The following is a 13,778-nucleotide window of genomic DNA, read 5'->3' on the forward strand; positions in this document are numbered from 1 at the left end:
CGGGAGCAGGTGATGACAGGCAGGTGTGGAGGAGATGATTGCTGCTGGCAGACTGACGGCAGGTGTTGGTAATCAGCTAGCTTCGGACAGGCGAGGGGGAGGAAGAGGGAGAAACAAAACAAAACAAGACAGAAGAAAATGCAGGGAAAGAAGAAAAAATAAAAACAATACTCACGGCCAGCTGGACCCCGACCATGACAGTAGGCCTATTATTATTACTAGGCTATTGCTATAATTGGGAATTGGCACCAGACCTCAAATATTAATTTATGCTTTATTATTGTTATTATCACTAGGTCTAATAGCAGGCATCATCTGCATTTTTTAAAGAAGCTTGCAGGTTGGTAATATTAATGTGAGACCTGAGCCTGCTTTGCCTTGCAAAGATCCTCAATTCTTGGCTCAATGTTTGATAAACATAGCCTCAAATCATCCTCGATTTGTGCACGATTACGGTATTTAGTTTTGAGTGCAGTCATTTTTGAGAATCCTGCCTCACACAAATATGTTGACGCGAAAGGAAGGAGAATCTTCAAGGCGACGTCACAGAGTTCAGCGTATTCCTGTATCAATGATGCCCAGAATGACGAAAGAGGGCAGGAGCTAAAGAGTTCCTTCAGTCGACTGTCACTCTTCAGCTCAATAAGCTGTTCCTGCTTATCAATTGATAGCTCGTTTGCTGTGCACACAAACCGATCTCGAACCCACGCAAAAGATCGATAATTCGTCTCAAATTGTTTTCTCATTGCTGACAGGTGCTCAGACGCTGACTGAAAAAGGGAGGAGAAATCATGTGACACGCCTGCATCGGTGATAAAGTCTGCAAGGCTGGGGAACATGTCGCAGTTCCCTCGACTGTACAGGGGTAAGGGAGGTGATAACTGCTGAAGATGACGGTCCTCTTGCTTTCTCACCCTCTCTTAGTTTAAATATAAGTTGAGGTTGATGCGCTGCCATGGATGGACAGTTTTTGTGTTAAATGTAAACTTCTCCACACCAGTAGCCACCTTCTGCTAATTTTCAGCTCATCTGGACTCTCATCAGTGGCGACTGGTGGTTGCATTGCTGGTGGCTTTGATTTCACCATATGAAACTAGCACAAAAATACTTAAACACTCTCACTTTGATGTATGGTCACTAAAAAATCTTTTTTTTTTCTTCAAACAACTTTGTGTCAAGTCAGTCTGGAGATGCTATGTGCCAAGTTTTGTGCAGATCCATTGCACGGTCTCGGAGGAGTTCGAAAAAGTAGGTTTTCGATAAATCGCGATTTTTCATGCATAAAAGTGTAGGCGGAAATGGGCGTGGCCTATATCACAAGATTCAGTTGGATCCAGGGAACGCGTGGATAAAAGGTTTTTTAATGTCCGATGTACAGTTTGGCAGTTATAGGGCCAAACGCGTTTTTTTCTGGTATAGCGCCACCTAGTGTCAGAATTGGGGCATTTTTTTGCGTCTGAGGTCTTTGCGGAGTTTTGGACCCGTCCTGAAAATGTCGCGTTGCCACCATGTATGGTTTCCCCTCGTCGGCGGAAGCCGATGGCTGGGGGCCCGCCTCGTCGGTGGGAGCCGACAACTGGGGCACCGCAGCAACGGCGGCCGTCAGCTAGGGCTCCGCGGCGGCAGTCGTCAGCTGGGGCTCCGAGGCGGCGGCCCAGCACAGCTTTCATGCCTGGAACCTGGAGAACCCCAGACAAAAACCCCAAACCACTTCCCACATGTTGTAAAAATGGTGTTTCACACAATTTCAAAAATATTCCTGTCTTACCTGCTATGTGCAATCTCTGGCAGTATCACATTATGCTGATTTAATTCTCGCAATACGAGAACTAACTGTTTTGCCGCAAAAAAGCTTCAAAATAATGTAAAAACCTTATATTTTCTCGCCATGCTATTTTGCAAGGCCGTTATGTTTTCAGTAGGAGACTGGGATGTTCATCACGTCTTAACCTGATTTCTTCAACTTAAACACAAGGTGGAATGCAATACAAATTATATAGTCATAACAAAGAGTCAAAGTTGTCTTACTTATTTCAGTGCAAACAGTTCATCAATAATAATAATAATAAGACACAAAAGTGTAAATAAACTGTGTGAATGTGATCAGAGTGCAAAAGAGAGGCTTCCTCTCAGAAAACCTTCTCTGAATAAATAAAGCTTAAAAAAAGAAGAGAGTGATTAAAACAAGACTATTCAAAGCTGAGCTATCCTGATTTTTTCAGGAGCCTACACTTCCCACTATTTTTAAATCTTAATATACATACCGTATATTAAGATTTAAAAATAGTGGGAAGCATTTCATGAGATCGCATGGCCATATCTGTCAAATTATATTCTTGGGGCTCCGGCCACATATATTTTCTCAAAATCCCTGAATCATTTCGGCCGACTTTAAAAGCTGTAGCGTGTTTTGTTTTAAAGCTAGAGCAATTGATTGGTACCAGGGAAACCATGCTTTGCTATCATTTTGGAAAGTGGGTTAAATAACGCTCCAAACATAAGCTACATTTTTGCGGCAGAAAAAAATGCCATTGCCATGACCTCTGACCTCAATATATCTGAATGAAAATGGCATCTATAGGTACACACAAGATGTAGTATAAATGTGTTATTTTTTGCCTCTTCTAAAATTGTGTTTTTGAATATATCAGCTTACATAGATAAATGCATAAATACATTTGTACAGTCTTGGAGTTGCAACAATCTGGGTCTGAGAGGAAAGCTGAGACTGTGGATGTGAATTCAATAAGTACAATTGTGGAAAGAAATCTGCCCGAGGGAGCATAGCACCGAACCCCACTAGGTTTGGGCTAAGCCCCGAATGTTCACAGCATTTGGCTGAGCCCCTGTCATCAAGGTTTTATAATCTTGTATATCTCAAAAAGTGGAAACACATTTTCTTAAAGATTGTAGTTTAGAACAACACCCGTAATTTATTCAGCCCCTTTCTCAAGGACATCATTATGATGATTTTTCTATTAAAAGAGGAACTGTCTCACAGTCTGCTAAATTCAAAGTGTCAGTAATGCTTCCTGATCCTTTTCCTTGAGGGATTTATAATTCATAAATACAGATAACATGATTATTACTGTAGTCTAAATCCAAATTGCAACAGGCGTTGCCCTGAACTTGTTACGTCAGCATATCTGTTGTTGCAGACGAACAAAAACCGCTGGAAGCCTCCTTCTGCCTAAAGATCCGCCGTGATTAGCCATGCCAAAACGAATATTTCCCCTGTCAACTGTGTGACGACAAGTGACACTGGCACCGCGCTAAACGCTGAGGGGTCTCTCTCTCTCTCTCTCTCTCAATCTCTCTCTCTCCCTCTCTCTATCTCTCTCTCTTTTGGGTTGAGTGACTCAGTTTGGGTCCAGTCTCCGTTTTCCGTGGTTGTTAGCCCTCACTACCTTCCACCATTACGTCTCAAAGCAAAACGGACGTTTTATCGCTCGCTTCTCGGACCCTCCAGAGGAATAGAATCGTCGCCGCAGTGGTTGGCATCGTCATGGTTTTGGCACTCATCATCGCGATTCCCCTGCTGGTCCAAACTTCCAGAACCGAGGCGCACTACGAGATGATGGGCACCTGTCGGATGATCTGTGACCCGTATAACCCCAAACCGAGCGCCACGGCTCTGGAGGTCATGCAGGAGCTGAGCGCAGTCCCTTCTCCGACCTTTGTTCAAGGGACTAAAGGCGAGCCGGGTTGGCCGGGGAATCCCGGGCCGAGGGGGCCGCCAGGCGAACCGGGGGTGCCGGGTCCGAGAGGGCCGCCGGGGGATAGAGGAGATTCTGAAAAGACGGGGCTTCCCAAAGCGGTGGGCACAGCGCGGACCGACACCAGTGAAGATCTTGGCTCTGCTATCATCGGGGCAAAGATAGCATTTTATGTGGGTCTAAAAAATCCTCACGAGGGATACGAAGTGTTAAGGTTCGACGACGTTGTCACAAACCTCGGGAACCATTATGACCCGGCAACCGGCAAGTTCACTTGCCAAGTGGCTGGGATTTACTACTTCACCTATCATGTGTTGATGCGCGGAGGAGACGGGACAAGCATGTGGGCAGACTTATGCAAAAACGGACAGGTAGGCTAAATCATTTTGTGTAGCCTGCCTTTAAACCTCGCGGTATGTACGTGCTGATTAAACAAATTCCTCGTGTGTGAATCAGCTCTCCATTGCGCAAAAGAGGGCGTTTATGCACAGCGCACTCAAAGTAATCTGCAGTCCATGACTGTGGTTTGGATGTGGGTTCTTTATTTTATCCCGTTTAGGTAATATTATTTACATGCTAAATGTTCGCGCATTGTCAAAAACTGTGGCATAAATGCCAGGGGTTTATTGATGTAAATTATTTTATGCTCAGCGCGCACTTCGGTGTTCGGACGGTCCTGCTGTAAAATTATCATATCGTCCGCCTGCAGGAGCCAGGAGGGTTATATACTCAAAGCTCTCTGTCTTAATTTGTAGGTTCGTGCCAGCGCAATAGCGCAGGACGCCGACCAGAACTACGACTATGCCAGCAACAGCGTCGTCCTGCATCTGGACTCCGGAGACGAGATTTATGTCAAACTGGACGGCGGCAAAGCGCATGGAGGAAACAACAACAAATACAGCACATTTTCAGGCTTCCTTTTGTACCCGGACTGATTTGGATAATCGCAGCACTCTATCCTATAACTTTCATGACAGAAATAAGTTCCGTTCGATCTAATCAACAATGTTGATCAGTCGGACAAGAGGAAGATGACCCCGTGCAACAAAGTACTGAAGTCTCATATTCAGACTTAAAATGTATCTATTCTCTCAGACTATATACGTAATAATTATAATTTCACTTATTTTCACAAGTCTTTCACATGCTTTGCGGATGAATTTTAGCAGAAATCCGCAGATATCTCCGGATGGCATGTTAAAGGACTTTCTGAAATGGATTGTTCTGCTTTGTAAGTGAAATTGTTATGATAAATTAAATAAGTAATAATAAATATAATAAGAGAGATTGCTACAGATGTACAACAATTACAAGGCGGGGTTTGTCTATATTTGCAGTCCAGGTGTTATAGCGTTTTTTCTCTGTGCATTTTGTGGAGTGATGGTTATTCATTGACCTGAAGAGGGATCCCCCTCCCCATACAGAGGAGATTGCTGTGTGACATGATGCAAATTATGCTTGAAAGTGTGTTTCACAAAGATAGTCCATACATGTGTACTGTATGCACTTCAACGAACCTATATAAGCTGTACCCTAAATTTAACTGTCCATACAGTGTTGCAGAAATGTTTCCTATATGTCTGTATTCCAGTATACACATTGGTCAATAATTTCAATAAATTATTATGTTTTCTAAGTTGCTCTGGGAGTTGGCTGTCAGGAAGACCATGAGTAAGACCAAGTGTTTCTAGTGATCAGAAGAAATCTCATTGTACAGCAGGATGTAGGTTTGACTTAAAAGACATAAGGTTCAACAAAACGAATCATACACATGTAGTGTAATTCAATAACTGCATTTGTACCCATCCTAAATATAAGGAGCAGCGAACAGCTATACATACAGCATCCGGGGAGTAGTGTCTTGTTCAGGGACACCGTTGTTAGCAGTTACAAAAGTGATTTCCCCTCTCAACCTCCCAGATAGTTTGATTTAAATATCTGTTTGAGGCCCAAAGATAAGATGTAGAATTAACAAATTGTTTATTAAAAAAGAAAAGATTTTAAAGACTTAAAATTTGTAGCAGAACGTTGTTTAGTTGTCTTTCCTCATCATTTATTTTTCAACTCTTCCTAATATTGTGGCCCTTGTGAGAGGCCAAACCCGGATGTTGGGAACCACAGGATTAAAGAAGTTAAAAAAAAGAAAATGAAAGAAAAGAGTAGTAAAACCATGTTTTAAAATAATTTATTAAAAACATTTCACAACTTCAATATCATTCAAGTTGGAATCATGAAGTCCAGTGTAAGCTTTTAAAAACCACCAATTTCAACATTCATCACTTTATTTTAAACAGTCATTAAAACTTGACTTGTGTGATTTTCAACCTGAATTTAAGTTCTTCAGCTTCATCTTATATGTTTCAGAATCAGAATCGGAAATACTTTAATGATCCCCGAAGGGAAATTCTGTGTTACAGTTACAAGAGTAGAAATATAAATAAAGAAATAAAAGGAGTGTGGATATGTACGGTATTTACATAGTTAAAGGAATTTTTATGAAAGAGTATTTACATAATTAAGGAGTTGTAATGGTGATCAGCAATAATGAATAAATAGTAGCAGCAGAGTACTGCACAAATTTTAAGCCAGTGTTATTCCACAAAACAGATAATATTCTCCAGTTTCAAACTCACTAAGTATCAGACACTTGGAGGGAGGAGTTAGAAAGTTTGACGGCCACAGGCAGGAATTACGTCCTGTGGTGCATTTTGGGGGAATAAGTCTTGCACCGAAAGTGCTCCTCTGTATGAGAAGCAAGCCATGGAGTGGGTGGGAGTCATTATCCAAGATGACATGCAGTTTGGACAGCATTCTCCTCTCTGACACCACAAACAGACCAGCTCTACCCCCCACAAAGTCACTGGCCTTGCGGATCAATTTGTTGAGTCTGTTAGCGTCCGCTACCCTTAGTCTGCTGCCCCAGCATGCAACTGCAAACAGGATAGCCCTGGCCACCACAGACTCATAAAACATCATCAGCATTGTCCTGCAGATGTTGAAGGACCTCAGCGTCCTTAGAAAATAGAGATGGCTTTGGCCCTTCCTGTAGAGTGTTCTTGGCCCAGTCCAGTTTATTTTCCAAGTGCACTCCAAGGTATTTGTAGTCCTCCACAATGTCCACACTGACCCACCCCCTGGTTGGAAATAGGGCTCTAGTGCCTTGGCTCTCCTTAGATCTACAACCAGCTCCTTAGTCGTAGCTGGTTCTCCTCACACCATGTGACAAAGTCCCAAACCACAGCTCTGTACTCAACCTTGTCACCTTTGCTGATAATCCAACCACAGCAGAGTCATCAGAAAACTTCTGAAGACGACAGGACTCTGTGGGGAGAGGTCTGACCATGGGTCATAGCTGTTCCAGAACCAGTCTCTCCAGGGTCTTCATAATCTGGGAGCTCAGTGTCACGAGTCTGTAGTCCTTGGAGTCACTGGGAAGTGAAGTCTTTGGCACAGGAATGAAGCAAGATGTCTTCCACAGCACACAGACTCTTTAGAGACTCAGGCTCAGGTTCAAGACATGGAGAAGGACTCCACACAGCTGGGGGGCACAGGCTTCGAGCATCCCAGGACGGAAACCATCAGGGCCTGCAGCCTTATTAGAGTGGAGTCAAGTCACCTGTCTTCCCACCTGGTCAGCAATGAGGCACACAGAGGTTACAGGTGGGGTAGGGGGAGAGGAGGAGTAGTCAGGCTGGAGAGAGCTGTTAACCTGAGGGCCAGAAGAGGGGGGAGTAGGGATCTCCCAGGAGGAGGGCGAAGGACAGTGAGGAGGAGGAGGGGGGAGTAGTGGGGTTGGGGGTGAGACAGCAGTTGAGTTAGTGGGGGGATGGGCAGGAGCCATAGCATCAAATCTGTTAAAGAACAGATTAAGTTTGTTGGCCAGTGATATTCCTTATGCCGCTCCAGACCTCCCTCATGTTGTCCTGTTGGAGTTTACGCTCCAGCTTTCTCCTATACCTCTCCTTCGCCTCCTTGATCTTCACCTCCTCCCTATTCCCGTCTCTGAAAGCCCTCAGGATGTTGTTGATATCCTTTGTTACCTATGGTTTATTGTTTCGGTAACACAGAACAGTCTTTGCTGGGACAGTGCAGTCCACACAGAAGTTTATGTAGTCTGTGATAAACTCATTCAGCCCATCTATGTCCTCTCCGTGTAGCTCACAAAGTGCATCCTAGTCTGTCACCTCAAAACATCCCTGTCTCATAGGCCTCCTTTGACCATCTCCTCACTGTCCTCGTGGTCACAGGCTGCCTTTTCACCAGAGGTACATAGCAGGGGTTGATGTGAATCAGGTTGTGGTCGGACCTACCCAGTCGGGGGAGGGGGGAAGAGCTGTATGCGTCCCTTGGCGTTAGCATGCAGCAGGTCCAGGGTCCTCTCTTCTCTAGTATGGCTGCTCACATACTTGGTGTAGTTGGTTAGTGTTGTGCTCAGGGTGACGTGGTTGAAGTCATCCAAGATCACTATGAGGGCAGTCAGGTGTTTAGTTTGAAGTTCCTCCGACGTTGGGTTAGCAGAGGGCAGAATGCAAACAGCAACAGCGATGGCATGTGGAATTTCCCGTGGCCAATAATATGGCTGGAGTCCCACAGCAAGCAGTTCAATGTCTGGGTTAAAGATACATTTTTAACCATAATGTGACCAGGATTACACCATCTGTTGTTAACTAGAACGGCAAGCCCCCCGCCTTCATGCCTGCTGCTCTCGCTGCAGTCCCTGACGGCCCGAACATTCTGAAAGCCGTTGAGGAAGACGCTGTGGTCAGGAATAGCAGAGAGTAGCCACGTCTCCATGAAGCACATTAAACTACACCCTCGGTACACCCTCTGACTCCGGGCTAACGCTGTTAACTTATCCATCTTATTAGCCAGTGACCTCAGTGTGCCCATGACAAGAGAGGGGAGACACGGCTTAAATCTCCTTCTCCTAAGTCTCCGTTGTCTGGACCCCTTTGATGTGTCCACCAGATTTCAGTGGGGATGTCTGTGGGCGGGGTGCCCCGGTCGGCGCCCTGTTTGGCTTCAGTGCAATCAGCTGGTCCCGGGTGTAAACAAAGCTGCTTTCTAAAACTCTCCCAACTAGCATGATTTGAGAGAGTGTAGTTTAAACGACTTAAAGTCCAAGAATCACACACGTGAGAAATAAAAGACAGTTAAAAATTAAAAGTAAAGGAAAAAGTTAAAAGTAAGAGGACAAAAGACGAAGCAACTGCAACAGGCTGCATGCACGTTGGCGCATGCATACTGGCTTTCTTACTCTGTCTCAACTGCAACATGTTACTCCACTTTTAAAACTAGTTAAATATTAACAAGAAATACTGGTAAGACAATGGTCTCTTCCAACACAATTGTACTTCTTTGAGGGATTACAAAACAGGCCCATGTCTTAAAAACAGGATTCTCCGACCAATCTCTCACTCGATTGTCCCTTTACTCGCGAACAAGACCCCAAGGTATTTAAACTCCTTCTCTTGGGGTAAGGACTCTTTCCCTAACTGAAAAAGGCACTCCATTGGTTTCCTGCTGAGAACCATGACCTCAGATTTAAAGGTGCTGATCCCCACCGCTTCACACTCAGCTGCGTACTGATCCAGTGACTGCTGAAGGTGACAGGCCAATGATGCCATCAGGAACACATTCTCTGCAAAAAGCAGCGATGAGATCCCTAGCCCACCGAACTGCAACCCCTCCCAACCCCAAATGTAATTGGGGAAATTTAAAATAGGCTCATATAATCCGCCTCAACAATGTGCTACTCAACTTCTCAACTGTACTTCTCTTTGAGTGATCACAAAACAGGCCTCCATCTCAAAAAACGCTGACAATAATAGTGCAAACATTACGTGGGCAATATTAAAACCAAGATTTTAAAATGTCACCAAGGCTGATTAGGCCAGCCAGAATGTAAAATCAAAAAGTCCAGCTGAAAGTAAGAGCTTTGTTTTCAAGCTCCTGACACTCTGTGAGCAAGTGGCAGAAAGTTGTGCCGAATAACTTCAAAACTATACTTGAGTTGTTTTGGAACCTCCATGTTCAAGGAATAGAGCAAGCCAAATATGTAGGCAAATGCAGTGTGGAGGTCTGGAAGATCTGTGAGGACAATGGACTCCTCCAACACAATGTCAATGCTGATGACTGTGGGCTGCAAGGTGCATTATCTTCAAAAACAGTCAGGATACCCATCTTGACACCTCTGGTCTGCTTATTTTCTGCATCTGTGTCCTGACACAAAAAGACACAATCAAACAGTATGTGGATTATATTGTCATCTTGCTTATTACTAATGCAATGCAAGTTGGATTCAGGGCCATGAGGGTGCTGGCACAGGTTGCAGATGTATGTTATGTTTTAATTTGCCGTACCTGTGGTAATAACGAATGACAGTTCAATATGTTCATCTAAACTAAACAAATCCATAATTTTACGCAGTGCAACAGTCCATTTGGTCACCTATCTATAGTTTTAAATTTCCATTTCAGTATTCTTCAGTGAGCAGTGAATATAGGGCCTATTTTACAGAATACAACTGCAGTCTATGGTATCTGTCGACAAATACAAGAACTTTAGGTAATGTTAAAACTTGAGAAACCTAAACAATGTGTAACATTGTTTAGTAGGGCTACACAATATTAAAAAAAACTGACATTGCAATATTTTTTTCCCTGCCATATATATTGCAGTATGAAAACATACTGTAATTTTTACAAGATGACCTAAATAGCTCCAAGGTTTTTGAATTATAGGGTAATTTTGTAGGGGAGTGCATCTGAATTGAAAATAACAATTAAAAATAACAATTTTCTTAGTTGAACAACTCTTTTAAACATTAATGCTTAACAAACACAAAAGCAAGAGAGCGCTGTGATTTCTCTTCTGTAGTGATTGTGGAAGGAGAAATGAGATGAATGAAATGAAATGAGTTTAATACACTGGTTGACTAAGATGTAACCAACGTATTCATCCTACTCTATTAATCCAGGCTGAACTCAACGATGGCATGCAAGTTGCTTTTTCTAAAATAAGGGGGCTCCCTGATGTTGCTCCCATCATGTTCCTCCGTTTTCCGGTTGGGGTTGGGCCTGCTTTTTTCATTTTTTTATTAAAACCTTCTCCTGTCTCCACTCCCCTGATGATCTGGTTGACCTGCTAGACACCATCCTTTCCTGTTCCTGCCTTGTTGCCTCGCTGGTCGGGGAGGTTCAGTCCGCAGTCCGCCGAGCCCATTTCACAGATCCTGGCCCTGGTACCGGCCCTCTCAACCGCCTCTACGTCCCTCCGAGTGTCATCCAGTGGGAACATGCCTCCAAATTCAGCTGCCACCCCAGAATGGCCAAAACCCTGTTCTTGCTCCACCAACGGTTTTGGTTGCTATTGAGAAAAATTTCATAGCAGCTTGTGAGGTGAGATGCTTTGGTGGGATGCTTTGCCACCGGTCCGCCCAATTGCCACGGCTATACAACCATACTCACGGATATTGACTGGTTCTCCAAGTCTGCCCACTTCATCCCCCTGCCCAAGTTTCCCACATCCAAGGAGACCCATGTCTATTGGTCCATCACGTCTGCCGCCTCCATGGTATCCCCCTGGATATCTTCTCTGACCAAGGACCTCAGTTCACATCACAGGTCTGGAAAACCTCCTGCTGAGCCCTTGGCACCACTTTCAGCCTGTCTTCTGGATACCACCCTCAGTCCAACGGGAAGACCGAGTGAGTGAACCAGGACCTGAGATGTGTGGCGTACCAGAATCCCTCCTATTGGAGCTCCTAGCTCCCTTGGGTTGAGTATGCCCACAACTCCCTTGTCAGCGCTGCCACAGGGATGTCTCCATTCATGTGTGTCTTGGGATCCCAGCCTCCCCTGTTCTCAGCCCTGGAAGAAAAACTGGTGGTCCCTTCTTTTTTTTCTTTTTCTTTTATTTTCAATTCTTTTCAAGTTTTATATAACAAAAAAGGACAGAAAAAAGCAACACAAAAAAAACACAAATAAACAACGGAGCTGCCAGGAAAATCAAGATTAAAAGCATGTCCTGGATAAATGCCATATTGCTGTTATTTACACGTTCAGATGTCATAGCAATACAAGTTGCAATACAGTCAAGAGCACATCTCTACAGAAAAGAATCACATGTTTTTAAGATAGTCAATGAATGGTCCCCAGATGCTCAGAAAGCGGTTTTGTGTATTAGAGTTTTGCATGCGTATCCTTTCCATCTGGATGATCCCAGTCATTTCATTAAGCCATTTTTGAAAGCAGGGAGGAGTGGGGGACTTCCAGTCCAGAATAATCATTTTCTTTGCGGCAACCATGCCAAGCATTAGTGCTTGTTGCATCTCAGCCGGATACCTGAGAGCCTTTTCTGAACACCCAAAGAGCGCCAGCTCTTGGTCAGGGGCAATGTCCAAGTTAAAGACCAGCCTGAACCACTGAAATACATCACACCAAAACTTATGTAATTGAGGACATAACCAGAAAAGATGTGATAGCGAACCCTCCGCACCTCTGCATCGACCACACAGTGAAGAAAGTGACGGGTAGATTTTATGCAGCTTAAGCTTAGAATAGTGTAATCGATGAACAACTTTATATTGAATCAGTTTATATCTTGCGTTGATAGAGCATGTATGAATTCTAGTCAAAGCTTCAGTCCAGGTATCGTTGGACACCTCAAGCCCCAGTTTGTTAGACCAAGCTTCTCTGAGATGGTGAGTGGATGCGGAGATGGCGAACAGGGACACAAAGCGAGATATTAGGTGCTTGGAGCCAGGAGGAAGCAGCATGAGATCGTAGAATGGGCAACTTGGTGGCATGGTTTCAAAGCTTGGTAGTACACCTTTAGCAAAGTGCCTGATTTGAAAATGTCGAAAATGATGAGAATTTGGTAGATTAAATTGCGTGGCCAGCTGACCAAATGAGGCAAAATGTCCGCCCACATATAGGTCTCCGAGGGCAACAAGTCCCTTCTCTCTCCAGTCTGCAAACACCCCATCCGCTTGGGATGGTAGGAATGAATGGTTATGACATATGGGGGTGTGTACAGGAGTGTTCGGCAGCTTGCCCACACTTCTTATCTGATTCAGAATCCTAAGGGAGTTTCTCAAAATGAAGTTATTACCAATAAAGTTAAGAGGAGGCTCTGTTTTGGAAAAAAGCAAGGCACAAAGGGAGGTGCCGCTGTGCACCGCTGCAGCTTCGATGTTTAACCACAGGGGGGAGCCGTTAGGAGCCCCACCGGGCTGACCCCGCCGCCAGTACATCAAGGCCCTTGCATTGGCTGCCCAATAGTAATTCCTGAATACTGGGAGACCAAACCCCCCCTCCTCTGTAGATTTATGCAGGTGCGCTTTAGATATGCGATGCGCCTTGTACCCCCAGATGAAAGGAAACACAATTGAGTCCAAATTCTTAAAAAAGGCTGAAGTGAGAAAGATTGGCAGATTCTGAAATAAGTACAAAAACCTAGGGAGAGCCACCATCTTGATTGCATTGATTCGCCCCACCATGGACAGTGGCAGAGTTCTCCACCTCTCTATGTCACCTTTTAGCTTTGTGATCATTTCAGCAAAATTAAGTTTAAATAATTGCTTGGGGTCCCGGGGTATTTTGAGCCCTAGATAGGTGAATGGTCTTTCACCAGTGTAAATGGCAGTGTGCCAAGGAATTGTGGGTCTAAACTGTCAAATAGGGGCATGAATTCACTCTTTCCCCAGTTGATTGTGTAGCCGGAGAGTTTGCCAAATGAATTGATGAAGTCGAGCAGAGGGGCGACAGACTCCTCTGGGTCTGAGAGATATAGTAATGTGTCATCTGCATAAAGACCCACCCGGCTTTCCACCTCGCCTATCTAAATGCCGCTGATGCGAGGATGGCTCCTGATCCCTATCGCAAGGTGTTCCAGGGCCACATCAAAGAGCAGGGGCGACAGCGGGTCACCCTGTCTGACTCCGCGGTGCAGCCCAAAGGGCCCAGATCTATCACCATTGGGGAGGATGGAGGATTTTGGGCAGAGGTATAACATTTTAACCCACGCAATGAAGGTGTCCCCAATTCCAAATCTCCTAAG

General features: G+C 44.5%; 1 protein-coding gene and 1 long non-coding RNA gene across 3 annotated transcripts in view; one reads left to right on the top strand and one right to left on the bottom strand.

Annotated features, from left to right (window-relative positions):
• The first annotated feature begins 3,326 nt into the window (after positions 1 to 3,326).
• On the top strand, positions 3,327 to 11,332 carry LOC117952699 (complement C1q-like protein 2). Of its 2 annotated transcripts, XM_034885213.1 has the most exons (3): positions 3,327 to 4,087; positions 4,472 to 4,699; positions 11,322 to 11,332. In XM_034885213.1, the coding sequence occupies exons 1-2, from the start codon at positions 3,506 to 3,508 to the stop codon at positions 4,649 to 4,651; spliced, it is 762 nt and encodes a 253-aa protein (XP_034741104.1). In that variant the 5' UTR covers positions 3,327 to 3,505; the 3' UTR covers positions 4,652 to 4,699; positions 11,322 to 11,332. The 2 variants fall into 2 exon arrangements, with proteins under 2 accessions (XP_034741104.1, XP_034741103.1); XM_034885212.1 differs by lacking the exon at positions 11,322 to 11,332 and having other exon boundaries at positions 4,472 to 5,355.
• Positions 11,333 to 11,529: 197 nt separating this feature from the next.
• LOC117952717 overlaps positions 11,530 to 13,778 on the bottom strand; it is a 17,124-nt gene continuing 14,875 nt past the window's right edge. Inside the window, exon 5 of the long non-coding RNA XR_004658485.1 lies at positions 11,530 to 11,540. This is a non-coding gene — a long non-coding RNA (uncharacterized LOC117952717). The remainder of the gene's footprint in view (positions 11,541 to 13,778) is intronic.

Source organism: Etheostoma cragini, chromosome 11 (genome assembly GCF_013103735.1).
Source record: "Etheostoma cragini isolate CJK2018 chromosome 11, CSU_Ecrag_1.0, whole genome shotgun sequence".
Classification (NCBI taxonomy): Eukaryota; Metazoa; Chordata; class Actinopteri; order Perciformes; family Percidae; genus Etheostoma; species Etheostoma cragini.